The 27,124-nt window shown below is 34.0% G+C and overlaps 1 protein-coding gene across 3 annotated transcripts in view; it reads left to right on the forward strand.

The window, feature by feature from the left end:
* Nucleotides 1-27,124, forward strand: part of EIF2AK4 (eukaryotic translation initiation factor 2 alpha kinase 4) — a 98,256-nt gene that overhangs the window by 29,048 nt on the left and 42,084 nt on the right. Inside the window, exons 7-14 of one of the 3 annotated variants that reach the window (XM_031952076.1) lie at nt 2,071-2,186; nt 5,585-5,742; nt 9,480-10,015; nt 16,549-16,658; nt 18,837-18,994; nt 21,665-22,080; nt 23,125-23,194; nt 26,140-26,223. In XM_031952076.1, the coding sequence (XP_031807936.1) occupies nt 2,071-2,186; nt 5,585-5,742; nt 9,480-10,015; nt 16,549-16,658; nt 18,837-18,994; nt 21,665-22,080; nt 23,125-23,194; nt 26,140-26,223 (1,648 nt within the window). Of the gene's footprint in view, nt 1-2,070; nt 2,187-5,584; nt 5,743-9,479; nt 10,016-16,548; nt 16,659-18,836; nt 18,995-21,664; nt 22,081-23,124; nt 23,195-26,136; nt 26,224-27,124 lie in introns of all 3 variants that reach the window. The other 2 variants (XM_031952075.1, XM_031952077.1) reach the window with 2 other exon arrangements.

Consider the following 27,124-nt stretch of genomic DNA (forward strand, 5'->3'; position numbering starts at 1 on the left):
GGAATAACAATAGAGGATCTTAGGATTTAGTAATTATACATCTCAGCAAACACCAGATTCCTTCAAGGGATCAGGAGTGATAAAATAGAATTTCTTTATGATAGTGATTATAACAAAAATGTTAGCTAAAACTACTTTACATAGCACCTGGTGTTTTTCACTGTTCACTGCAAAATATCTCTTTGAAATAGGCCATTCAGTAAGCAAGAAAAGATCAATCATCTACTACGTGCTAAGCTCTATGCTGGATGATTCAAGAGACTCCTGTGTCATGGGACATATCCACTACCTTCTTTAGGGTATAGAGCTTGGCATGAGACAAGGCAAACACAATTATGTAATAAGTGCATCACAGAAGTGCAAAGCAAAAGTGTTGCTAAATCTTGCTGGAGGTGGTGCAAGGAATCGGGGAAGATTGATTGAAAGATCTGTCATGTGGCTATTACAGCATCAGACAGGTAGTAATGAAAACCTGTATAATGGAAGTGGCAGGAGGAATAAAGTAGAAGAAATGGATATTAGGGAGGTGTTACATAAGGGTCTTGAAAATTGTTATATCCACATATAGTATCAGTAAAGTGCAGAGGAAAGATAATAGCTTGGATTTGGACATATTAAGTTGGAGGTGGCAGTAGGATATACACGTGTGATATTCAGAAAAAAGTGAGACCAGAGCTTTAGATTTAGAAGTCACTTACATAAGGTAGTAATTAAAACTGGTGATTTGCTAAAGAGGGTGGCTTGGTGACACAGTGCATAGAATGCTGTGTGTGGAGTCAGGAAAACCTGAATATAGATGCAACCTCAGACATCTTTTAAGTTGTGCGCAACTTAACCTGGACAAGTCACAGCAATCCTGTTTGCTTTAGTTTTCTCATCTGTAAAATGAAGAGAAAGAAATGGCAAATCACTTCAATACCTTTGCCAATACCAAGTCATGCAGAATCAGACATGAGTGAAATTATTGAATAACATGTTTGCTAAAGAGAAGAGCTTGTAGGGGGAAAAAAAAAGAGGGTCAAGGAAAGTTTCTTGGGCAACACCCACGTTAAAGGATTAAGAAGAGGATTAGGAACCAGTGAAGGAGACATAGTGGTTCTAAAAGAAGGAGAAACAAAAGTGTTATGTATCTGAAGTTAGAGGAGAGAAAAAATGTGCAATAGAAGTGTAGTCAACAGTGGTATACTTAAAGAGAGGTCCAAAATTTAAGCTGTGGTGGGGTGGGAAGGAGGAAGTAATTGGATTTGGCAGTTAGGAGGTCACTAGTGACCTTTGAAAATAGTTTTTTGCCAAATTGCAATGGCAAAAATCCAGCTGCAAAAAGTTTAGAAGAGAATAGGTGATGAAGAAGTAGAGTCAATAGATATAGAGAATATTTTTCCAGAATTTTAGGGAGAAAACTCAGAGAATGAGCTAAATGGGGAAAAAAGTGATTTGGAAATGTCTTTTTAGAATCAAGGGGATGTAGATAATGTTTATACACAAGATGGGAAAGGGAGCTACAAAACATGTCTTCACTTCCTCAAACCAAAAGAGATCCAAGTTTACCTTCCAAAGTGATTTCCTTGAAGAGAAACTTTCATCAGGAAATATATGTTCTGGCATGTTGGGAGTCTTGTTACTTGTTTCATGCTGTGTATTTCTTGCACTATTTTAGAAAATGTGAAGAAATTAAATCCTTTATCCAAAATAAAATATTGGAGAATAGGCACATAGATGCTGATATATAAAATATCATCCTTCATATTTTAACATGACTTTCACAATGAAGCCAATTTCAGTTTGACAGATAGAGATAAAAAGACGTATGTGATTGTTACTTTTTCCACAACACTATGAATGTAACTTGTCAACTTTTTGCTTAGTAATATTGGTGTCTGTTCGTGTATGGGTGTACCTCTTTCTCTAGGACACCTCAAATCAGCCACATTTACACAATTTATAAATCATCTTAATTCCTTGTTGTACTACTTAGATGGGGACAGGTAGAAAAACAGATTCCAAATAAATGGGTTTTCCATGTTTAATACTAAATTGAAGGAAAAATCATTGTTCAAATTTATTTTTAAGGCGAGAACGTCAGTATTCTATATGTAGTAGTGAAGATTCGCCTGGCTCTTGTGAAATCCTGTATTTCAATATGGGTAATCCTTATCAACTCACGGTGCACAAAGGGAAATGTATTGGTGAGTAAACTAGCTACATCCATTTATTTTAAGGACCAAAAATGAGCATTAAAAAGAGTGGCAGGATGATGATGACTATTGACACAGATAGATAATCTTTAAATTTTGCACAGTGCTTTCCATTCTTTATCTCATTTGACTTCACATCATGAGGGAGGTACTGCTAGCATTATCCTCCTAACATTTCCTACATTTTAAGAGGCACTATGAAAGAACTCTGGACTGATGAGAAAAGTCCTGAATTCTATTCTTGCCTATCATTGGTTCAGTATAATTTACTATTTCTTGAAATACAGCTCCATAATAGGGATTCAAATGGAGCTACTTAACTGTATCTTAAAGTCCAATCACTCTGGCTTTCCTGATTGGCCAATAATAAGTCCCAGTCCAAACCTTATTTGTTCATTGATGCCTCAAACTAAATACAAATAGCAAATGTTTCTATTCTGGTCAAAAACCCTGAGTGCCTTCCCTTCTAATTTGTAGTAGGCAAACTAGGCCATCTTTTGCCCCATTTCTTATCTAATCCTAAATCATTGAATATATGGATATTGCTTCAGACAGATCTGAGAAAGATCTTAAGTGTCTAGATCTCCCACTGCATCTGGGGCCATATCTAGTTGTCCTGACCGTTTATCTTGCCACTAGGCTCAGATGACTCTGGAAGAGAGAATGAGGTTGACAACTTTGCACAGCCCATCTTCACTTAAATCCAGGCCATTTGCAAATTGACATTACCTCCAGGCAAATCACTTTGATGTTCTTTGGGGCTCATTTTCTCCACCTCCAAGAAAGATAGTAACCTATCTTCTTAGGAATCTTATTATGACAAATTAGATATCTTTTAAATTATCTGAGTTTTTTGAAAGGAGAGTATACAATAATACTAAATAGTGTATTAGTCACACATAATTTCCGATATTAGAATTATCAGGTATCTACTGCTTAAAAAAAAAAAAGAAAGAAAGAAAAAAAAAGAAAGAAAGAAATTGTAATTTTTGTAATTAACATGGGTTTTTAAGTGCCCTGTAGCCTTTTAATAACCATGAAGTATCTTTTTCAGAAATTGGTTATCACAACCTGTTTGCCTTTTTCTTCTGGTGTATTTGATAACTGATGAGGAGGTCCCAGTTTTGATTGTTTTATTTAGCAATTTCTAACAAGATTATCCTTTGGAATTTTACTTTTTGAGTAAAGTAGAATTTAAAATAGTCTTTCAGGATCCAGTGGCTTTGTCCTAAATATGTAACTAATTTTTATCTTAGAGCTACAATCATCTCTATACCTGATATTCTGGGAGCAGGAAGAGTCTGGATGATACAAAATTGAAAAATGAATTTAAGTAGCTTCAAGTTTTTGTTCCATCAAATTTTACCTTCTTTCTTTTTCACTTCCCATCCTTCTTAAGGAGTTAAATTGAACAGCAGAATAATAATTTAAAAAAAAAAAAGCAGGCAGTAGAAAGAAGATACAAAGGAAGTAAATAAACTTGACAATCCTAGTTAATTGAAAGTTTTATTACATAGCACCTAGTATAATATTCTGTACAAAGTGACCATTCCATATAAACTGGTGACCAATCAATTATATGGGAAACTTGAGATCTTTGATAAAAATGATTGGCATTGGAATACTTGTCTGAGAGATATTTGAAATTCATGGCACAAAGCCCATTGTTCATAGAAGGACTTCAGGGAGGTAAATTAACCCCTGCTCCTTACCATGTCTTTGTCTCAGAGTCTCACTAGTATTCATTAAACATATTGCCCTTACTTAATACCTTAATTAGAAAGTAAATTTGTATATTGAAGGATCTTCATAAACTACATCATTTATTTTCCACAGCAGGAATAGACTTTTAAATGTACTTTGATTTCCTGTTAAGTTGTTTTTTGTTTGGGGGCTTTTTTTAGATTGATTAATTGGCCATTATTTTCCATTGAAAGGTTTTAAAATTTCAAAGAAGAAAATGCATGTTTTGGAAGTAAAATTACTAGTTATAAATTGTTATTCTTAGTATACCCTGGTTCATGGCAAAGTTTTATTGTTAACTGTTTTTCTTTCTTCTTTTTGTAGTATATTCTTTGGTCCTATTACTTTTCTCCTTTTTTATTACTATTATTAGCCTGGAATTTTCATGTAACACTGAAAAACCACATTGAATGCTTTACATACTACATTTACATACTATATGTACATAATGTACATACTACATTAAAAGGTATTATACATACTACATTTATAATACCTTTTAAGTAACAGCATGCCTTATTCTATGAACATTTAAAAAACTGTACCTCTGACTGGTTAGATGCTGTATTTCATTCATTTCTTTAGGTTGTCAGTGCTAAAGAAAATTGAAAGTTTTTTCCCTTGGCAAAAAATTTTAGATGTCATTTGTGATGCACTAGACAACTGTAATCAAAAAGTTATAAAAATGTTTATTTTAATAACAAATCTGTAAAATAAAAATACTTAATGAATAGAAGCTGTTTCTGCTGTCTGATTGTCAGTTGACTCAGTACAATAATTCTTTATCCAAGTGTTTAAAAAGTGTGCTATAGTTTTACTTTTTCCAAGTGAAATAAATAATAATTAAACAATAAGATAGCAATTTAAAGACTGTTCTTTTATTTTCCAAGGGTTTAGTTCACAAAATACAAATGAGAACATATGCCTTTGACTAAATAGGCATCTTGCCATCGCTTATATTTTACCCAAAGTAGCCATATTCAGTCATCTTTTCTGGGCCTTTGATATCAATTTCTGATACAAATAGGCACTTGTATTTACTGAGCATGCGTTGTTTTTTTGTTTGTTTTGCTGAGGCAATTGGGGTTAAGGGACTTAACAGGGTCACACAGCCAGGAAGTGTTAATTAAGTGTCTGAGAACAGATTTGAACTCAGGTCTTCCTGACTTCAGGGCTGGTGCTCTATCCACTGCACCATCTAGCTGCTCACATGTGTTGTTTTTAAGAAGGCAGCCAGTTCAGGAAACTATCAGATTTATTACTTGGATTTTAAAATGCTCTTAATGAATGATCCTTTTCCTTGAAATTGAGATAATGTCCCAGATGTTTTCTTTCTGCACACATTGATCAGAATAAACTTTATAGAATTTCACTATGTTCAATTTTTCTATTTTTTTGTTTTTTGTTTTGGCATTTTGAAACCATTTGTGCACATATAATTTTGTGGGACCTGAGTAGGAGATTGTAAATGAATTTGATTTTGATGTAGGTAATAGAAAATGTTAGACATTTGAAGATTCCTTATCAGGTATTTTTTTCTGTCCCTCTCTTAGCTCTTTGTAAGTATTTTTCTTTGTCTATTAAACCAAAGAAAAATATAACAGTGAAATTTAACTTCATTTCTCTTTTTGTCGTTTTATATACAGACAATGATGTACAGCTTGGAAAACTAACCTATAATGCCTTGGAAACAGCCACTGGCAACTTTGTCCTTTTATATGAGTGGATACTTCAGTGGCAGGAAAAACTGGGTCAGTTTCTTACCAGTCAAGAAAGAGAGAAGATTGATAAATGCAAAAAACAGGTTGGGAACACTTTTTTCTTCATTTGGAGACTAGTGGAACATTTAATATGTTTCTATATTGACCAAATAAAAGAATGACCTACTAGAAATGCTTTCTGTAGTAATAATACCAGAAAGAAGAAATTTAAGGAATTAGAATAAGCAAAGAGAAAAAACTAATACACTGTAGATAATCTGATGCTATACATAGAATCCTAGAGAGCCATCTAACAAGCTATTAAAGGTTAACATTTTAGCAAAGTGACAGGATATAAAATAATCCCATATAAATAATCAGCATTTCTGTATATTACCAACAAAGTCCAGCAAACAAAGATAGAAAGAGAAATTCCATTTAAAATATGGAAGATAATTTAAAATACTTGGGAGTTTACATGCCAAGGCAAACTTAGAAGCTATATGAACATAATTACAAAACACTTTTCACACAAATAAAAACAGATTTTAGACAATTAGAGAATTGTTAATTGTTCATGGGTGGGCTCAGTTGATATAATAAAAATGACACATATCTAAATTTACTTATTCAGTGCCATATCAATCAAACTGCCAAAGTAATTTTTTTAGAACTATAAAAAATAACTGCATTAATCTGGAAGAGCAAAAGGTCTAGAATGTCAGAGGAATCAATTTTTAAAAAAGCTGTGAAGGAAGGCAGTGTAATAGTACCAAATTTGAAAGTATATTACAAAGTGGTATTCATGAAAACAATCTAGTACTGACTAAGAAACAGTGGAGAAACAGTGGAATAGAATAGGTACACAATACATAATAGTAAATAATCATAGCAATATATTATTTGATAAATGCAGATATCTAAGTTTTTGGGACAAGAGCTCACTATTTGAAAAATTGCTGGGAAAACCAGAATGCAGTTTCACAGAATTTTGGTATAGACTAACATCTTATACCATATATTAAGATAAAAGTCAAAATGAGTACCATAAAAAAATAAGGGGAGTGTGGAAAATTTTACCTATCAATTCTACAGATAAGAAAGGAATTTACAACTAGAGATAGAAAGGATCATAAAAAATAAAATGGATAATTTTGGTTACATTAATTTAAAAAGTTTATACACAAATAAAATCAATGCAGCCAAAGAAAATTGGTGGGGACCAGGGGGAGAATTTATAGCAAATTTCTCTGATAAAGGCCTCATTTCTCAAGTATTTAGAGAATTGAATAAAATTTATAAAATAAGAGCTTTTTCCTAATTGGCAAATAGTCAAAGGATATTAATAGACAATTTTGAAAAAAATCAAAACTATATGTAGTCATAGGAAAAAATTAAATCACCATTAATTAGAAAAATGCAAATTAAACAACTCTGAGGTACCACCTCACATCTATCAGATTGGCTAACATGACAAAAAAGAAAAATGATAAATATTGGAAGGAATGTGGAAAAACTGCAACACTGACCCAGTGCTGGTTGAATTGTGAACTGATCTAAATATTCTAGAGAACAATTTGGAACTATAGCCAAAAGCCTATAAAACTGTGCATACCCTTTGCAATATCATTAATACAGCTATATCTCAAAGAAATAAAAAACAAAACAAAAAGGACTGATATGTGCAAAAATATTTATAGTAGCTCTTTTTTGTGGTAGCAAAGAGTAAAAATTGAGTGGATGCTTATCAATGGGGGATTGATTAAACAAGCTGTAGTATATGATAATGAAGGAATACTGTTGTACTATAAGAAATGATAAATAGGCTAATTTCAGCAGAATCTGGGAAGACAGTGATGCAAAGTGGAGTGAATAAAACCAGGAGAACATTATACATAATAATAGCCACATTGTACCCAATTGTATAAACTGTGAATGACTTGGCTATTCTAGTCAATTCAGTGATCCAAGACAATTCTGAAGGATTATGATGAAAAAATGCTATCTACCTTCCAAGTAGAGAACTGAGGGAATCTGAGGCATAATTTTTCACTTTTCTTAGTTTTCTTCTTCTTCTTCTTCTTTTTTTTTTTTGCAATATGGCTAATATGGAAATGTTTTTCTTTTTTTCCCTATTTTCTAAAATAATAGCTTTTTATTTTCAAAATAGATGCAAAAATAGTTTTCAGCATTCACACTTGCAAAACCTTGTTTCAAATTTTTCTCTCTCTCTTTCCCATACCCCCTTCCTTAGATGGCAAGTAATCCAATATATGTTAGACATGTGTAATTCTTCTATACATATTTTCACATTTATCATGCTACACAAGAAAAGTCAGATCAAATGATGAAACGAGAAAGAAAAAAAGTAAGTAAATAACAATAACAAAAAAGGTTAAAATACTATGTTGTAATCCACATTCAGTTCTTATAATCCTCTTTCTGGATGCAGCTGGCTCTCTTCACCATAAATCTATTGGAATTGCCTGAATCTCCTCATTATTGAAAAGAGCCACATCCATCACAGTTGATCATCAAATAATTTTCTTGTTACTATGTACTATGTTTTCTTTGTTTTACTCACTTCACTTAGCATCAGTTCATGTAAATCTCTCCAAGCCTTTCTGAAATCATCCTGCTGATTGTTTCTTATAGAACAATAATTGTTCATGATTTCATATGTATAATTGATATTAGAGTTCTTGCCTTCCATAAAAGAAATATTTTTAAAAGAAATGTTTTTTGGGGTTTCTCCCCAAATACCCATATGAAAGTAATCAGTTTTCTTAATATAAATTAGTATTTTATATTCCTGGGAAAGAAGCAGCCACTTTTCCCATCAACCTTTCCAAAAGATTACTGAACTGAGTAGAACAGAAGCCTGTTAGTTTCCACCTTCTTTCTCCCTGTACCCCAGATATTCTAATGGCACCCAAAAGTACCCCCACTTTCCCCCCTTTTGTTGGTATGGTAATTCTTCTTATCTCAGATCATTTAGCATTTAAGGAACACATCTTAACTAGAATATAGACTTAGCATTGACCCATTTTAAGCTTTTATAGTTTGATTTTTAGATGTCCAAGAAGATAGCTGCTATTTTTACCATTGTTTCTAGTGAACTGACAACCTGTCTGCAATATTATTTTACTTAAAGTCATGTTTTCAGAAAACAGACTGTTAGATGGAGTTTGCCTACTCTTTCCTTAGAGTTTTTGTCAAAATTGGTTTTTAAGACAAAGAAGAACTGGCAAAAATTTTTAGTACTTATAATAAGAAATAGCATTATTTTTTCTTTTTCCTGATTGCTAATATTATACCATTAGACTAAACTTGACCCAAACTGCCTGTTTACAATTGCATCTAAAATGGCTTGAAAATAAACTTAAAAATTTATTCGGGAGATGTGAAAGAATTAATAATTACTTAAGTTTAAAAAATTACTAAATAGTTAACGTAATACTGTTTTAGTTTTGGTTTTAATTGACAAAGCAAGTAAGGCAATTAAGTTGATGAAAATGATTTAGTGTCAAATTTTAATTTCTAAACCAAAATTTTATAAAAGAGAAAGGACCATGACCTTTTTTGATATCATTCAAATTCAAAATAAATATATCATGTTGTAATTTTTACCTCTATTGACAGAGTGGGATATGGACTAAATTACTAATTTCATACTCAAACAATGAGTTAAGCTTTCCCAGCTTTATCAGTCTTATACCAATTTAGGCCTTTCTTCTGGTTCTCTCTTGAAAATTCATTTTCTAAACATTTTCCATTATGAAACAAAATGGCAGTTAATTCTAACTAATACATGGTAAACTTTGTGTCTTTTTCTAATCAGATTCAAGGGGCAGAAGCAGAATTCAACTCACTGGTGAAATTGAGCCATCCAAATATAGTACACTATCGAGCAATGAACTTCAGAGAAAAGGGCAATTCTCTTGTTGTGGACATTTTAGTGGAACACATCAGTGGTCTTTCTCTCTCTACATATCTGAGCAAAGCAGTCCCTCTTCCTGTTGATCAGCTGCGAGGTTATGCATCCCAGCTTCTGTCAGGCCTTGAATATTTGCATAGCAATTCAGTGGTACATAAAGTCCTGAGTGCTTCAAATGTCCTGGTGGATACTGAAGGCACCATCAAGATTACAGACTACAGTATTTCCAAACGCTTGGCAGATATCTGCAAGGAGGATGTTTTTGAGCAAACACGAGTTCGTTTTAGTGATGATGCTTTGCCTAACAAAACTGGGAAGAAAGGAGATGTGTGGAGCCTGGGCCTCCTGCTGCTTTCCCTCAGCCAGGGTCAAGAAAGTAAAAAGTACCCTGTCACTGTCCCCAGTGACCTCCCCGCCGACTTCCAAGACTTTCTAAAGAAGTAAGTGTCCTTGGCATTCTTGTTTATTCTCATCTCCAACTATATCAATAGAATACTGGCAGCACTGAGTGTCTGATTTATTTATTTATTTTGCTGAGGCATTTGGAGCTAAGGACTTGTCCAGGGTCACACAGCTAGGAAGTGTTAAGTGTCTGAGGCCAGATTTGAACTCAGGTCCTCCTGACTTCAAGGATCTATCCACTGCACTACCTAGCTGCCCCTTGAGTGTCTGATTTTTGAAGACAAAGAAGCTGAAATGCTGCCTTAGAATCAGTTCTTTGTACCCCTCTTTTTCTCCTCATTTGGCATTTCTATCTACTCCTGGATTACCTGTATTTCACATAAGCTTACCTCTTACATCCTCCAGTTCCATCCAGATTTACTTTTTCATAGCTTTCAAACTTTTGCATGATATCATAGACATATTCAGGACTTATTGTGGTCAAATATTCAAGACTCCCCAAACAGAGAATTCCTTAGGATTGTCAGTTAGTCTTGTCTAATGCTTCTACTCAAGGGACTAAAAGTCAAAAAGCATTTTTTAAAACATTTACTCTGCTACATACTGGGGATAAACAGAAAAATGTAGACCTTCAAAGAGCTCCCATCCTACTGGGAAAGACCGACAGATAGGTATACATAAATGATATATACAGCATATTAAGAAGGTAATCTCAGAAGGGAATTGCTAGTAGTGGACAGACCTAGCAACGTTCCCCTCAGAAGGAGGGAATTAGCAACATTCTCCTTAGAAAGAGGGAGTTGAGCTAAGTCTTAAAGGAATCTGAGGAAGCGAAAAGGCAGAGGTGAGGAGAACACCCAGCACAAAGGTGTAGATGTGAGAGATGGACTGTTTTATATGAGGAATAGATCATAAAGTACATGAAGGGGAGTAAAAGTGCAAAGACTAGAAAGGTAGAAAAGAATCTTGTTGTAAAGAACTTTAAATGCCAAACTGGCTTTTATATTTGACTCTGGAGGTTATAGAGAATAGAGTTAATTGAAAAGAACTGTATGAATTGAAACCTTGAACTGTGGTTTGTGACCCTATATGAAGTCTCATAATGACTGTGGGGGTCATATAATCTTGATTTATTATGAGTAAATGTTTTATTCACATTTCTATTTTATATACTTATTTATAAAGGTATATGTGACTACATTACATAAAACTTTCTTGAGTGGAAAAAGTTTAAGAAGTCCTGGGAATAGAAGACTAACATGGTCAGGCATGTAGTTTAGGAAAATCATCTTGGCAGCTTAGTTAATATAAAGAAAGATTTGTGTCAGAGAGGTTAACAAGAAGGCCATTGGAATAGTCTGAGTGAGAGGTGGTAAAAACCTGTACAAGAATAGTGATTTTGTGAGTGGAAAGAAGGGAAAATTTGTAAAAGATGTTGTAAAAATATAAACAATATTTGATATTTAGTGTGAGTATGAGAGAGGCATTGAAGATGATACCAAAATTATGAATCTAGATGACTAGCAGGATATTGGTGTCCTAAATGGTTATAGGAAAGCTGCAAAAGTGAGAGATTGGGGAATAAAGATAATGAATGAATCTTCTATTTTAGATATATGTTATTTGAGATTTCTATAGGATATACAGCATTGAAAATATAACAGGGAAGACTGAGAAGGGGTAGTATGATAGGAAGAAAAACAGGAGAGAACAGTGCCTGATTACCCTGTTCTAATAATAGCTTTTTATTTTCAAAATTCAAAATTAGTTTCATCATTCACCCTTGCAAAACCTGTGTTCCAAGTTTTTTTTCTCCCTCCTTTACCCCATTTTCTTCCTTAGACAGCAGGTAGGTAATTCAATATGTGTTAAACATATGATTACACTCTTTAAAAAAATTATTGATATAATTTGTTGTTACATTGTTTAATTTCTTTTAGTACTCCTTAAAGAGAACAATGTAATAAAAATTTAGGAGAAAATATCCAATAGAAAATGGTGATCAGCATTAAAGGTTAAAGAGAGATAAAGAAGAATGAGAATTGAGAAAATACCATTTAAATTGATTTAAAGAATCATTAGTAACTTTGAAAAGGGCAATTTCGGTTGAATGATGTCAGATGCCAGATTGTTTAAGATTTAAGAGGAAGGAAAGTGGGAGCATTTTGTGTAGATGATTTTCTCAGTGAGTTTAGCCAAGAAAGAGAAGAGATATAGCAGACAATGGTTAAAAGTATAGTAGGATCAAGTGAGTTGGCTTTTTTTTTTTTAAAGATTGGGGAAACATGGGCATGTTTGTAGTCTACAGAAAAGAAGCCAATTGATACGGAGAGATTAAAAGATTAGAGACAGTGGAGATGATAGTGGAGTTAGTCTGCTAGTGATGGAATCAAGGGTGTATCTGCTTATCTTATACTGATCTTGTGAAAAAGATAGGAGAGTACCTTCCATTCTTTGCCAGAGAGGTAAAAGATTAAAAGTTCAAAATTAAACATGAATTTTGGATGTAGTCAATGTGTGAATTTGTTTTGTTTGACTTTACATATTTATTCCAAATGAAGTTAGTAATACATATGGAAAAAATTAGAAATTATTTTCATTGTAATTAACTATAAGTGATTACCAACAAGATTTGTGTTAATGTTCAATAATGTTTTGAGTACTGAACACTCCATTTTAGGAACTACAGTGATAAATAAAAACTTGTACAGAAGATAGAAATCTGGAGTCCATACTACAGTGAAAAGATTGTGGGAGAAACTCAGTTGGTTTTTTTATATGGCTAACGAGATCTCATATCCAAGAGAAAGCCTACTTGTTCTGCTTGCCCCCAGAGAGCAGAACTAGGAAGAGGGGGTGGAGGGAGGCAGATTTAAGCTTAGTGTAAAGAAAACTTGCTAATTATTTGTTGTTCAGTCATTTTTCAGATAGATAGGTGCTCTTGACCCCATTTGAAATTTTCTTGGCAAAAATATAAGAATGATTTTTCATTCCCTTTTCTAGCTCCTTTTATAGATGAGAAAATTGAAGCAAACAGGAGTAAGTATCTGAATCCAGATTTGAACTGAGAAAGATATCTTTCTGACTCTAGGCCTGACACTCCATCCACTACACCATCTAGCTGCCCTTTGCTAACAATTAGAGTATAGAAGTAAACGGAGTGTGGACTTCCTTTGGAAATAGTAAATTCTCCCATCAGTGGAGGTCTTCAAGCAAAAGTTAGTCTGGAGTCATCTAGTGGTGTAATTAGGTCAGTATATACATGGACATCAAACAGGATAACTGGATCCTGGGGCAGAAGTTCCAAAGGTGAATGGATTAACTTCCACAGGCACTGGAGGTGTAGATTCTAAAGGTCTGTGGTTCAGAGGATCTTGATTCCAATGGACTTAAATAAATAACGGTATCAGATAGATGGCACTGTAGATAGAAGGATGAGATAGGAAGGTGAGACATGTAAAATATGAAAAGCATGAGAAAACTTATATCAAATAGTACAGAATGAAATAACCAATTAGTAAACATTTAGAAGTACTTTACTGCCTGCCAAATAATGTAAGCAAAACTAGAAAAACCATAACTATAATGTTTCCAGAAAAACAGAATATTCAATCAACAATATAGTTGGGAGGAACAAAAAAACTTAATGCTGTGTGACCCTACTGATCAATCTTGACCCCCCAAAGAGTAAGAAAACATTTTCTTCCCTTCACTATAGGGATGAGAGATTATGGGTATTGCATATATTTTTAGATTTGTTAGATATGTTGGCTAGTTTTGCTTTTTCCCCCCCTCTTTTTTAATCTCTGTTAGAAGAGATGGATCACTGAATAGAGAAGGAGAATAGATATGTATAGTGTCATAAAGGCTACAGAAGTACAAAATTGCATTAAAACTTAGGACACTATGTATTTGAAAATGAATGTGATGTGTTGGATTTAATATATATTTTAAGATGTATAACATATATTGGATTGTTTGCTCATCTAGGGGGTAGGGTGGGAGGAAGGAAGGGAAAATTTGGAACACAAGGCTATGCAGGGATCAATGTAAAAAAATTATCTGTGCATATGTTTTGAAAATAAAAAGCTTTAATTAAAAAAAGAAAGAAAATGAATGTGATTTTAAAAAATCTATGAAATATGACAAAATTATAAAAAATAAAATTTTATATTTGTTGTTACTGAATTCCATTATTTATTTTTGGATTTCTTTTTATCTCCAAAGAATGACAATTTTGTTTTGTTGTTGCCTTTTGTTTTTATTTTGCAATTGTTTCCCTCATTTTTCCATATTTTCTTCTTGCTCCCCACTCCTATAAGGCTAATATTGTGACCAAAAAAAAAGTAAGATCAAGCAAGATGTCATCCATATTTGACAGTATATGCAGAACCCTCACCTGTAGCACCTCACCTCACAAACAAAATATCAGATGCTTTTCCTTGGCTGTTCTCCAGGCTAAGATTAATCATTGCTATTTGAAGCCTTTCTAACCTTTCTTGTTTTTCTCCTGTGTATACAACTGGAGTCATTGTGTTTATAATTTTCCTTGTTCTGCTTACATCACTATATATAAGAATGCTCATCTTATGAAGATTTTATTTTAAGAACTTAATTATCTAAAGTTCTATATATGTTCAGAGAGAACATCTCTCCTTAATCATTGGCAAAGACTTTAGTAGTTCCTTATCTATAATTGATATCCATTCTGGTTTGATACAGACAATAACATTATGTAATAACTTGCTTCCTAAGGGTTACACTGATTGCATGCCTCTAGCAGGTCCTATCTGTTTGGAAAGGCTTTGAGTACAGAGTTGGTAGTGAATTCTGTGCTTGTAGTCCAAGAACCAGCTTATTAAGAGGTTCAAGAAGTACATCTCCTGAGATGTGGCCACTGAGTAAGGAATGATTTTTTTTTTTGTATTTATTTTTTTGTATTATTTTTTTTAAATAACTTTTTATTGACAGAACCCATGCCAGGGTAATTTTTTACAACATTATCCCTTGCACTCACTTCTGTTCCGATTTTTCCCCTCCCTCCCTCCGCCCTCTCCCCAAAGATGGCAAGCAGTTCTATACATGTTAAATAGATTGCAGTGGATCTTGGATATAATATATGTGTGCAGAACCGAACAGTTTTCTTGTTGCTCAAGGAGAATTGGATTTAGAAGGTATAAATAACCCGGGAAGAAGAACAAAAATGCAAGCAGTTTACATTCATTTCCTAGTGTTCTTTCTTTGGGTGTAGCTGCTTCTGTCCATCCTTGATCAATTGAAACTCAGTTGGATCTTGTCTTTGTTGAAGAAATCCACTTCCATCAGAATACATCCTCATACAGTATCGCTGTTGAGGTATATAATGATTTCCTGGTTCTGCTCATTTCACTTAGCATCAGTTCATGCAAGTCTCGCCAATCCTCTCTGTATTCGTCCTGTTGGTCATTTCTTACAGAACAATAATATTCCATAACATTCATATACCACAATTTACTCAACCATTCTCCAATTGATGGGCATCCATTCATTTTCCAGCTTCTGGCCATTACAAACAGGGCTGCCACAAACATTTTGGCACATACAGGTCCCTTTCCCTTTTTTAGTATCTCTTTGAGGTACAAGCCCAGTAGAGACACTGCTGGATCAAAGGGTATGCACAGTTTGATAACTTTTTGGGCATAGTTCCAAATTGCTCTCCAGAATGGCTGGATGTATTCACAATTCTACCAACAATGTATCAGTGTCCCTGTTTTCCCACATCCCCTCCAACATTCTGCATTATCTTTCCTTGTCATTCTGGCCAATCTGACAGGTGTATAGTGGTATCTCAGACTTGTCTTAATTTGCATTTCTCTGATCAATAGTGATTTGGAACACTCTTTCATATGAGTAGTAATAGTTTTAATTTCATCATCTGAAAATTGTCTGTTCATATCCTTTGACCATTTATCAATTGGAGAATGGCTTGATTTCTTATAAATTAGAGTCAATTCTCTATATATTTTGGAAATGAGTCCTTTATCAGAACCTTTGACTGTAAAAATGTTTTCCCAGTTTATTGTTTCCCTTCTAATCTTGCCTGCATTAGTTTTGTTTGTACAAAAACTTTTCAATTTGATATAGTCAAAATTTTCAATTTTGTAGTCAATAGTGATCTCTAGTTCTTCTTTGGTCATAAATAAGGAATGATTTTTTAGCCACAACTCATAAAGACCATGATACTCAGGGGCTCCAATCAGTATTGGTGAAGGAAGTACCCACATCAAAAAAGTCATGGATCTTCAATATCAAATTAACTCAATTGAGAAAGAGCTTCATGGGATCCTAGGCCTTAATAGATAATCAGCTTATTTTAAGGTTTCTAAATCTTTTAGACTTTCAGATCAAGGCTAGCCATAGCTAAGCAAGGTTTACTTTACTAATTTCATCTATAGTGTGCCATGTCTGTTACGGAATTGTGGGGTACATTATGAATTCATACAATATTTTGATTGGCAACATCATCTATAAAAGGTTTCTCTATTTGTTCCTTTTTGGCATTTAAATATTCTTTATTACCTTGTTCCCTAAGATGTGTGTGTTTAGATGACAAGGAAAGATGGAGTCCTCAGCAGTTATTGAAACACGAATTCATAAATCCTCCTCAGCTCAAAGTGCCTTTGATAGAAGAGAGTCCTGAGGGTAAGCTTTTTCCTTTTGATGCTTCATTTTAGCAGGCAAATATTTGGAGATCAAAATCCTCCAACTTGAAGAACCTTTTTTCCAGATCTCTACTTTCAGCATATTGTCACATTTATCAGGCACTTAGTATGTGGAAGATGCTATGCTAATATACTGAGGCTACAAAGAAAAACAGACTCTGCTTTCAAGGAGTTGACATTATTCTTGAAGTAAATAACATTTGTACAGATAAATTAATCTTCAATAAATTGAGGAGGAATGGAACACAGACAACTAGGAACTGGGCAAGGAGATCAGAAAAGGCTTTGCTTAGGGGGTGACCCTTGAACTGAGCCTGGAAGGACTAACCAGAGCTTCTGAGAGGCAAAAATGATGGGGAGCAACATTCCAGACAACGAGATGAAGTCCCATTCATTTGGGGGAACAGCTATTTGGTCAGTTTGACTGAAATGCTAATTCCATTAAGGAGAACTAATATGAAATAAGTCCTGAAAAGTTGGTAGAAGACAAATTGTAGAGGGTTTCAAATGCCAGACTTAAAAGTTGTATTTCATACTAAAGACTATATGTGAGCCACTGAAGAATTTTGAGCAGTAGGGGGTACCCATGGTCAAACTTGTGTAGACAGTTTTTTTTTAAAGGAATAGTTTGACAAAAAAATTCTTTAAGATCTCTACCAACTCTGAAATTCTGTAAGTTTGTGAAAGATTTCTATTGGTGAATATTCTTCAGTTTTAATATCTATCCACACTACTTCATACAATTTAGAATAGTTTCACATTGTCCTGGTCTTCTATGGAATTAGAAGAGACCTGATTCCAGTCCTTCATGCTAATTAGATATAAGTACTAGTGGAACTGAAAGGCATATTGCACCTCAAACCTATTAATTGATTCTGTAAAAATATAACTTTGGGTCAGACTTTATTAGAACTATTGTATAAGTATGAAAGCTCCCTGAGCACTTCAAATTCAGACAATTACAAAGAGAATTAACATGCAGAGTGGGGAGAAATAAAGCAGGGCCCTACTGTATTTGCCTTGAGTGGGCCAGATGGCCTGGAGCAAGGCTTGTGGTGGTAGCTGCTTGCTTCCAGCACTAGCTAAGGGCCACAAAAGCAATGGCAGACCTAAGTAACTTTCAGCCTCACCACCATTGGGAGCATTTGTGTATAAAGCATGTAATGATATATAAGATGGTTAAGATTTTGCATAAATGTGTTCAAGTCTAGAGGAGATATGCAGCAGCAGTAAGAATAATATCGTTAATGAAATTGATATAATAAGCAAATTTGTTTCTCTATGACAAGGATGCCTATCTTTTTTTTTTTTTTTTTTTTTTTTTTAATAAATAACTACCTAAAATCTCAATGTTACCTTAACATTTGTAGAGTAGAATATTATCAGTGAAGACCCTAAGCAAGGAAGGGATGGTCAGAGTCTAGCAACAATAAATCATTTCAGAAGAACAAATGGAACTATGGGAAGGTTTATTATATGAAATGATGCAGAATAAGGAGTACACAAAAACAATATGCACATTGACCATGACTGAATAAGGAATATATTGATAAAACCATCATCAGACTTTGTCCTTCCCTTAATAATATGGTTTGGGCTAGTATTTCTCTGATCATGAGACAAAGTTTGCCCTGAGCTTGAGCTGCAACTCAGTGAATGCTGCTTCCTGGGAACCTCTGCCTGAATTTGTTATTTCTTGGTTATCTGAGGAAAACCAACTCTCATGAAATCAGGTTCCTTTAAATTTGGTGGATTTTCCAAATCTGCAAATTGCCCTACCCTTTCCTGCCAAAAGCTACATTTTTATGAGGAGACTAGGGAGACCATTTCTCAGCTAAGTGCTGGAATATCCTTGTTGAATATCCTTTTTATGCCATATCTAAGTAAACCAATTTTGTTAACTGTTAAAAAAAAAAAAAAAAAAAAAAAAAAAGGAAATCACTTAAAACAGGAAAGGGAGAATCCAATAAACCACAGAGGAGAAATGAGGGCTGTTGAGGAGAGGAAGTTACTAGCAGCAATAAGCTTGGAAATCTCTAGGTAAGACTTGAAAATCTAATGATATATCCTAATCTGCTGACTAGGATTGCTTACTTTAGTGTCTATGCCATTTGCTGTACTTTGAATGTTTTTCTTAAATCTTTTTGTTTTATCTCAGATTCTGGAGGGCTAGATTATGCTGAAACTGTTATTCCCAGCAACCAGCTACCCAGTGCATCATTTTTCACTGAAACACAAAGGCAGTTTTCCCGATATTTCAATGAATTTGAAGAATTACATTTACTTGGTAAAGGAGCTTTTGGAGCTGTCATCAAGGTATGGTATACAATTTTTCTCATTCACATTTCTGATTCCCTCTTCTGATCTCTTCTCTGAAACATTTTCTCATTATTTTAATAGTAGTGCTTATTCTCCTAAAAATTTCTTATCAGATTTTTAGAAAATTGTTACTCTTAGTTGAAGTATTTGCACCTTCCTAGCATTAAGGACTTTTGCTTGAAAAAGACAATGTATACATTAGAAGAATTTCACTCCTATACTTGTTTAATGTATTAACATTAACATGAAACACATTATTTTAACTGCCCATCAAGTGGAAGCAAGACTACTAAGCAGAGGGCATTTACTTTTATTCAGAAAGAAAACATTGTTTTTCTTTGAATATGATTTGCTATTAGATTTGTTATAATTAAAAGGATACCCAGATTAGAAAAAAGATGGACCCCAACTGTGATATAATATTAAGATATGGTTGTTCTTGGGTCTTCCTTTTTGTTCTTCATTTCCATCTATTTGAATGACTTCCTTTGTCATTTTTCTAGAATATACCAACTTTAGAAAATCATCTGAACTGTTTTATGTAATTAAGAATTAATTTGATTGAACTTCGGAAGTGAAAATATTTATTCTAGAAATAAATTTGATATGTCTGTATGTTGGTGTTTTTTTCTTCTTTAAAATATAATAATAGGATTCTCTCTGGGAGAAAGTAGGTTTCTCAGGGAGGTTTTCTGGAGGCGGCCTTAGTTTCAGTTACAATCAATAATTACTCAAAAATCGCAGCCAGCTGATAAAAGTTCAGATCTTTTATTGTGTCCTTCAATATAGCCCGGTTAGCTCAGGCCTATCTCTCTGCTTGGTTCCAAGAGCTCTTGCAGCTTTGTCCTTGGCTTCTGCCTCTGCTTTCTTCAGCCTCTAGCCAGCACCAAGTTGGAAGATGCAATGAATCTCTCTTGCTTCGAAGATAGGGCTTGTGGGCTTCCTCGCAGAGTGTTCCTCTCTGACCCCAGTCAATGTTCTGGAGAAATTCCTCCTAGCTTTAAGAGCTTCCTCCATATATATGATCTCCCAAAGGTTAACTCTTCCTTCTGGAAAGAATGGGATTCTGGGTTATCTCCCAGAGTGCTCTCTGGCCCCAAGAACTTCAAGGGAGGTGTGAACACAAGCATTATTGTCTATCGATTGTACTTAGTACCTTGTTTCAAGTTCCGGCCCAAAACATCTCCTTCCAAGATCAAATCAATCATTGAACCATGCCAAATTAGATAATTATTGTCTCTATCAACTCTAATGGCTTAACACTTTGTAAAGATTCCAACATTTGTATGTGTGTGCATACATATACGTGTGTGTTTGTGTGTGTGTTCTTTATTTAAAAAGATGGTATCAATAAATGGTCTACCACAGGCATAATTGGGGTAGTAAGGATACTATAATGGAAAGCCCCTGGGATTTTACCATGAACTGAAATTAACTTATTTTTCCATTGAAACTGCCAAATACATGGACTCTTGCTGTACAGAATATAGAAACCTATCTCTGTGATTCCTTTAGGTACATGTACTATCTTAGTTGAGTTCTCAGTTATGACACTTTACTATCCATAAATCTTCAATCTAACAACTAGAAGAAACAAGAGCAGGAACATTGTATTTTGAAAGAAGCCTCATAAAACAAGAGATTTTGAAAGAAGTCTCATAAAATATCAAGTTAGGTTTAGCTTTAGACTTTAGCTAAGTATAATAATCCTAGAGAGAAAAATAAAATCAGTTCTCCCAAACTTCACACTTGTGAAAAGTAAAAAACTTTAGAAGTGTGAGGAAAGGAAATTTATTTCAGAAATGGTTTCTTTACAAAATTAGGAAGCATGGTTGGCAATGAAAAGAGACAATTGGAAAGCATTTGTTAAAATGTCCATCTTGAGTTTCTTCTGGTTGATTGTCTTAGCTAAAAAAATGTATCTGTCTTCAGTCAGGAATTAAGGGGCAAAACATCAGAAGTTTTTCAGAAATGATAAACAAATGGTTTAAGAATTAATTCTTATATAATGTAATCTGTGTACTCCAAATAAAGAATTTATTGCCCTTGCTGTTTTTTATTTATATCATTTCTTATGCTTATAATGTCTTCATACATTCTCACCTATTGAATTCACACTCATCCTTTAAATCCCAACTCAAATGCAAGCCCATCCATGAAGCCTTTGGAAGCATGGTGGATTAGAGAGAGTGCTAGATTTGTAGCAGAAAACCTGAGTTCCAATCCTATGTGTCTTTGAGCAAGCTATATAGCCTCCCTGAATCAGTTTTCTCATTTATAAAAGAAGGGATTGGACTAGGGGAATCTTCTGGTTCGAATCAGTGATCAGATAGTTAATTGTCCCATCAGTCATGTTTCTCCTTGACCATCAGAAGCACTGTTCTACTCTAATGTATTTGTCATGTGATATAACAGTCTATAGTTATACCTTTTTCCCTTATTAGTAAGATCCATTAGGTCAAGGACCATTTAAGTGTAACTTAAATATTTTACTTTCATCTGAAAATTTTACATATGCAACCTTTAAACATAGACTTAATTTCTAGTTGGAATTATAATATAGGGTTGTGGGTCCACTCAAGCAGTACTGTATTAAAGTAACCATATGATGTGGCAAATATGATATTCAAAACGGATAGCCAACTTGTGGTACTTTTAATCTAACAGGTGCAGAATAAGCTTGATGGCTGTTGCTATGCTGTGAAGCGGATCTCTATAAATCCCGCTAGCAAACAATTTAGACGAATTAAAGGGGAAGTCACCTTGCTTTCTCGGCTGAACCATGAAAATATTGTGAGATACTACAATGCCTGGATAGAAAAACATGAGATGCCCTCTCCTGGCTGCCCATCGACAGATGCAAGTGAAGAGAGTCCAGCCCCCCAAAAAGGGCAACAGAATGGAAAAGATGCATTTGAGTTGACAGATGATGTGGAAACCAATGCTGCTCCTCCAATCCTGACCAGTTCAGTGGAGTGGAGCACATCCTCCAGTGCCAAGTTCACTGGAGCCAATCAAGAGTCAAGTGATGATGATGAAGATGATGATGATGATCGGGATGGAGTGTTCTCCCAATCATTCTTGTAAGCTGATTCAGTAAATGTTACTTAGTTTGGGAAACCAAATAATCTTTGAAAAGAAATCCCTTAGCAAAGTCTATTTATAATAATTTAAAGAGATTTGGCATATGAAGTAATATGTTTTATAAATTCTTGTTTGCAAGGCTATAGAAGATATAATTTAGTTTTTATTTAGAATATACATAAAACTTGTCAAAAAGATCATCAATTTTGAACCATATGCAGGCAAAACTTTAAGATTTTTCATGTGTACTTGAAGGCTCTCCACACTTGAAGTTATGATAGATTGTATGTGAAAGTTGGATGTGGTGATGCACACCTGTGATCCTTGTTTCTAGTGGAGGCTGAGGCTGATGAATCATCACCACTGGATCAGACCTCATGAGGGATTTCTAGCTCTGGCAAGATAGAGAAAACTAGTCTCAAAAAAAAAAAAAAAGTAAAAAATAAGAAAAAGGAAACAAATTCCAGGATATAAAAGCTTCTCATCTGATTTCATTGGCCAGATTATTCTGTCAGGCGTTCATACTTGTTCATTATATAATATATACTTTATACACTTTCTAATATAGTATTTAATAGCAGAGTCCATATAATTTGTAGTTCTGAGTAAGATCTATTGAAGATTCCGAAATTTGCAAACTAATGAATGTACTTATAAAACCTATAGATTGGAAAGTACAATTTGACAATTTAACAAGCTTAATCTGCTTTTAATTCTTTTATCTTAATTAAGTTTTATTGTAGTCCTTACTAAGTCCTTACCTATGAAAAATAATTTAAATAATTTCTGATTGAGCTTATTTTCATGAGAGACTTAAAGAGTTAGTTTAATGTGCTACCTAAGTAAATTTATATATTTCTGAGTGCTATTTATTGATTAAATTTCACTTCAATTAAGTAATTAATCATATCAATTAAGTAATTGATTATTGATTAAGTTTCACTACATACCAAACACCTTTCTTTTTTGAGAATTGTCCTGATTCATTGTTTTTGGGAATTAAGAGATACTGAATTTTCCTTTCTTTTCATTTTTTTTTAAAGACCAGCCACAGATTCTGAAAGTGATATCATTTTTGACAATGAAGATGAAAGCAGTAAGAGGCTTAATCAGGTAGATAAATACTTTTAATTGCATAACTTGATTGACTAGCTAGAATATGATAAGAGAGAATTTAAAAGCATACAATTTCATTCCAGTTATAAACATTTAATTCTACCATCAGTTCCATATATCTTACTCTTAAAAGCAGGATGAATCTCAGAAATGTTTCCCCACAGACACCTTTGATTTATAAATTATTTTGATGCAGCTGGAGAGAGCTAAGTGAATTGACTAAAGGACATCCTTGTGAGATGAGAAATCTTTCTCAGCACAGCTCTTCTTGATAACCCATGGAATTAATACTAAATACTTAAGATTATTAATAGAGTAATAGATTGGAAAGAACCCAGGACATGGGGACAAATGGAAACTGGGCTCAAATCCCCTCCCTAATACTATAACCCTAGCCAAGTCACTTAACCTCCCTAAGCTGCTATTTCCTTTTTTGTAGAGTAGAGATAGTGATATCTGTTGGGGCTACTTAGCAATGCTGCTCTAAGGGCCAAATGAGACTATGGGTGGAGGTAATATTTGCAAAGCATAGAGTCCTTTATAAATGTCACTTATTAATTTTATAAGTCTGGATTTATCCGTATAACATATTTGTTTTTTTCAGGGTAGAGAAACTGATTAGGATGTTGCATGGTCTTTAAATGATTTGTTGATCAAAATAAAAATAATTACTCTGTATTGGAAGTGGGAAAAGGATGGAAACTATGGAGCTAGAATGAGAAAAGCCACAGTATACTTGAGCAGTGTCCATCCCTGCCCAACCCAATCCTGATTCATTTTTATAGATCATCTCTGATACCTCTAACTTCAATGATTTCCTATCTGATCCTGATAAATGGATTATTTATTATTTATTTAGGCCATCAGAATGGTGTTAACCTCTTCCCTACTATATTCTGGATATTGACAATATTCAGATGGGAGTTAGATGTGATAATTTCTTTACTAAGAGTGGGGAAAAAAAAAATAACCCCTGGAGTCATACTGAATGTAGATAACAAATCTTTATATGTAGATTTTATTAAGTAATTTGAATTTATTTGAAAGAAATATAAATGTACATGTTAGTTTTAGTATTTCTCCCATCTTGTAGAACCAAACCAAACCTGTCATATTTGGAACTTGACTATCTGTGCTTAATCAGGATAGAATGCAAAAATTATCTACATTTTATTTTAGAATTCTGTCAATTCTGGTGTGGCTCCTGTGGCTAGAGAGAAAGCCTCAAGCTTATGGTTCAGGTCCCACTTCTGACACATGCTGGCTCTGGGATCCTGAGCAAATTCCTGAACCTCTCAGTATTCTTGGCAGCCTTCTAAGACTACCAGTTACAGAGGAGAATGTTACTTACATTAGTAAAAGAAGTGTGTTCGTCTTAGATTCCTTATACCTGTGAATTCCCAGGTCCAGTCTGCATCCTCATCCTTAAAAAGGTGGTGCGGCCCTTATTTATTACAGGTTTCAAAGAAAGATTGAATAATAACTATTTTTCAAACAAATTGTAAGGTGGGTGATTTTCAGAGGCACATTAGCTTAGATGGCTTTTGAGGGCTCTTTAATCTCTCAAATTCTCTTGCTCTGTGAAATAGTGGTTTAGACCAGAACTATCAGATTTAAAACTTCTGAGTACCCCTCACTCAGGTAAATTTGTAATTTAGAATTATATAATAAAATAAATAAAAAATATATTACAACATAGTTAATGTTAATTTGTTGTTTTCTATGTCAATATGTAACCTCCAGGGATATGTTAATGTTTGAATTTGACATCCGTGCTTTAGATAATACATTTGTATTCTGCTTTGCTCAAATCATGTTAAAATTTTTCGCATCTGAATATCTGCAGATGATAGCTAGGGGAGCCACCTCAGAATTATGCCATGTCGGGGCAGCTAGGTTGCACAGTAGATAGAGCACCAGCCCTGAAGTCAGGAGGACCCAAGTTCAAATCTAGCCTCAGACACTTCACATTTCCTAGCTGTGTGATCCTGGGCAAGTCACTTAACCCCACTTGCCTCAGGGGGGGAAAAATCAAAACAAACAACAGCAACAACTACAACAACAACAAACCATGCCATGTGGCAGAGAGAAGCTCCTATGGGAAAGAATTATTTTTTAAATTATACTTTTAAGATATTCATGAAAATTTTGATGGTGATAAAAGGAACATATCTAATTTGCTTTCTAGGTTAAACTAAACCAAATGGAAAAAGCAGTATTTTAATACTATGTAGCATAATCATTAATGTCAGTTAAATACTCAGGCAATAGTGCAGGTTATATCGACTAATAAAAAAGCTATTTACATTCTTATTATATTAGATCTAGAGAGATATAGACATATTTTATTCTAAAGTTAACGTTCTGGTACTTCATAAACCTTTTTTTTTTTTTTTTTTTTTTTTTTTTTTTTTTACTGAAACATTAAAATTTTATTCTGTATCAACTCTTTGATTGTGAAAAGATATTCTGGTGTCTTAGTGCCTCTCCATCATCTCTAGGATTAAATATATAAATAACTTCCTCTATTTGATATTTAAAACCTTTGAAACCTGACCCCAACCTACCTTCCTTTTTCCATTTGCTACCCTATAATAGTCCAATCAAACTAATCTTGTTATTCTTCCTCCATATATATGACACTCCATCTCTTATTCCCATACTTGGAATATGTTACAAACTATCTTTTATTTTGTTTGTATTTCATAGTTCCCTTTTTGTTTATACATTTTCTTCCCTCATCCTCCTTTCTGACTCACCTACCAACAGAATTTAAGTTTTTTGAGAACAAGACTATTTTACTTCTATCTTTGAATGCCAGGCACTTAGCATTGTGCTTTGTATATAGAGATCTGATTGGGAGACTTCATAAATACCTGTTTGTGATATTCTGGTTTAATATCAATTAATTTATTGTGTTTGGTTTTTTCCTCATGAAGCAGGATGAAGAATACAATGAAAAGAGTGATTACCAGGAAAATAAACAATCTGTAATGACCCAGGCAGTCCATTACCTGTACATCCAGGTGATTATCCAGGATACTCTTGGATAGTACAGCAGCATCCATTGGTAGATTAGGTGTTTCTTATGAAAGGATTAGGAAAAGAGTATGTAGGAATGAGACATAATGGCATATGTCCAAAGCTTTGACAAAAGATTTCTATGAACATCTTACACAATCTCATTTTTTTTTTTTTTTGAGTGTACTCTCCTCCAGTGCAGATTTTGAAAAAAACAGCTCAATCACCATAAATAGGTTGCATGCATTATTGTTTTGTAAGGAAGAGGTGAATTCTTGCTAAATTACAGTTCTCTAATTTTAGCTTATTGCAACCCCTTTTGCCTTTTCATGCTGTGCAGTTCTTCTCTGTGCCTTTCCTATAAATTCCCATGACTAACATCCTATAGACTTTCCTTAGTTTCTTTTAATATTTCAATGTCATTATAGTATCCTGGTCATTAATCTTGATTAAGTAATAAGACACTATCACCAGCTAAGTAAATGGAACACACTTTGCCAGCACTGACATGATCCTTTTATACTATACTTGTGGCCTGGTCATATACAACCATCATGAAACAGATTGAAGTCACTTACTTTCAAGAATCTGGAGAGACAGGAGAGCAGAAGATATGATAAAGCAGAATTTTGAACAGTGTAACTTTCCTGAGAAATAGTAGCTATGGACAGATCAATCTGGTGTGAAAATATAAAGAATGAGCCTAGGTTTCAAATTGGCCACGAAGAGAAGAGTCTCTCGTCTGTTCCAAATCATTGTGCACTTGTCAAACAGTGGCAAGAGCCAATCACAAATGTAAGAAAAAGCTGTATGTATTCCTCACAGTATAGAAGGGAATCTTGGTTAGCATGAAAATTTTTTTAGTGGAAGATATGTGGGATAGTAATAATAATGAGATTATTAAAA

The sequence above is a fragment of the Sarcophilus harrisii genome, chromosome 2 (assembly GCF_902635505.1).
Source record: "Sarcophilus harrisii chromosome 2, mSarHar1.11, whole genome shotgun sequence".
In the NCBI taxonomy this organism is placed as follows: domain Eukaryota; kingdom Metazoa; phylum Chordata; class Mammalia; order Dasyuromorphia; family Dasyuridae; genus Sarcophilus; species Sarcophilus harrisii.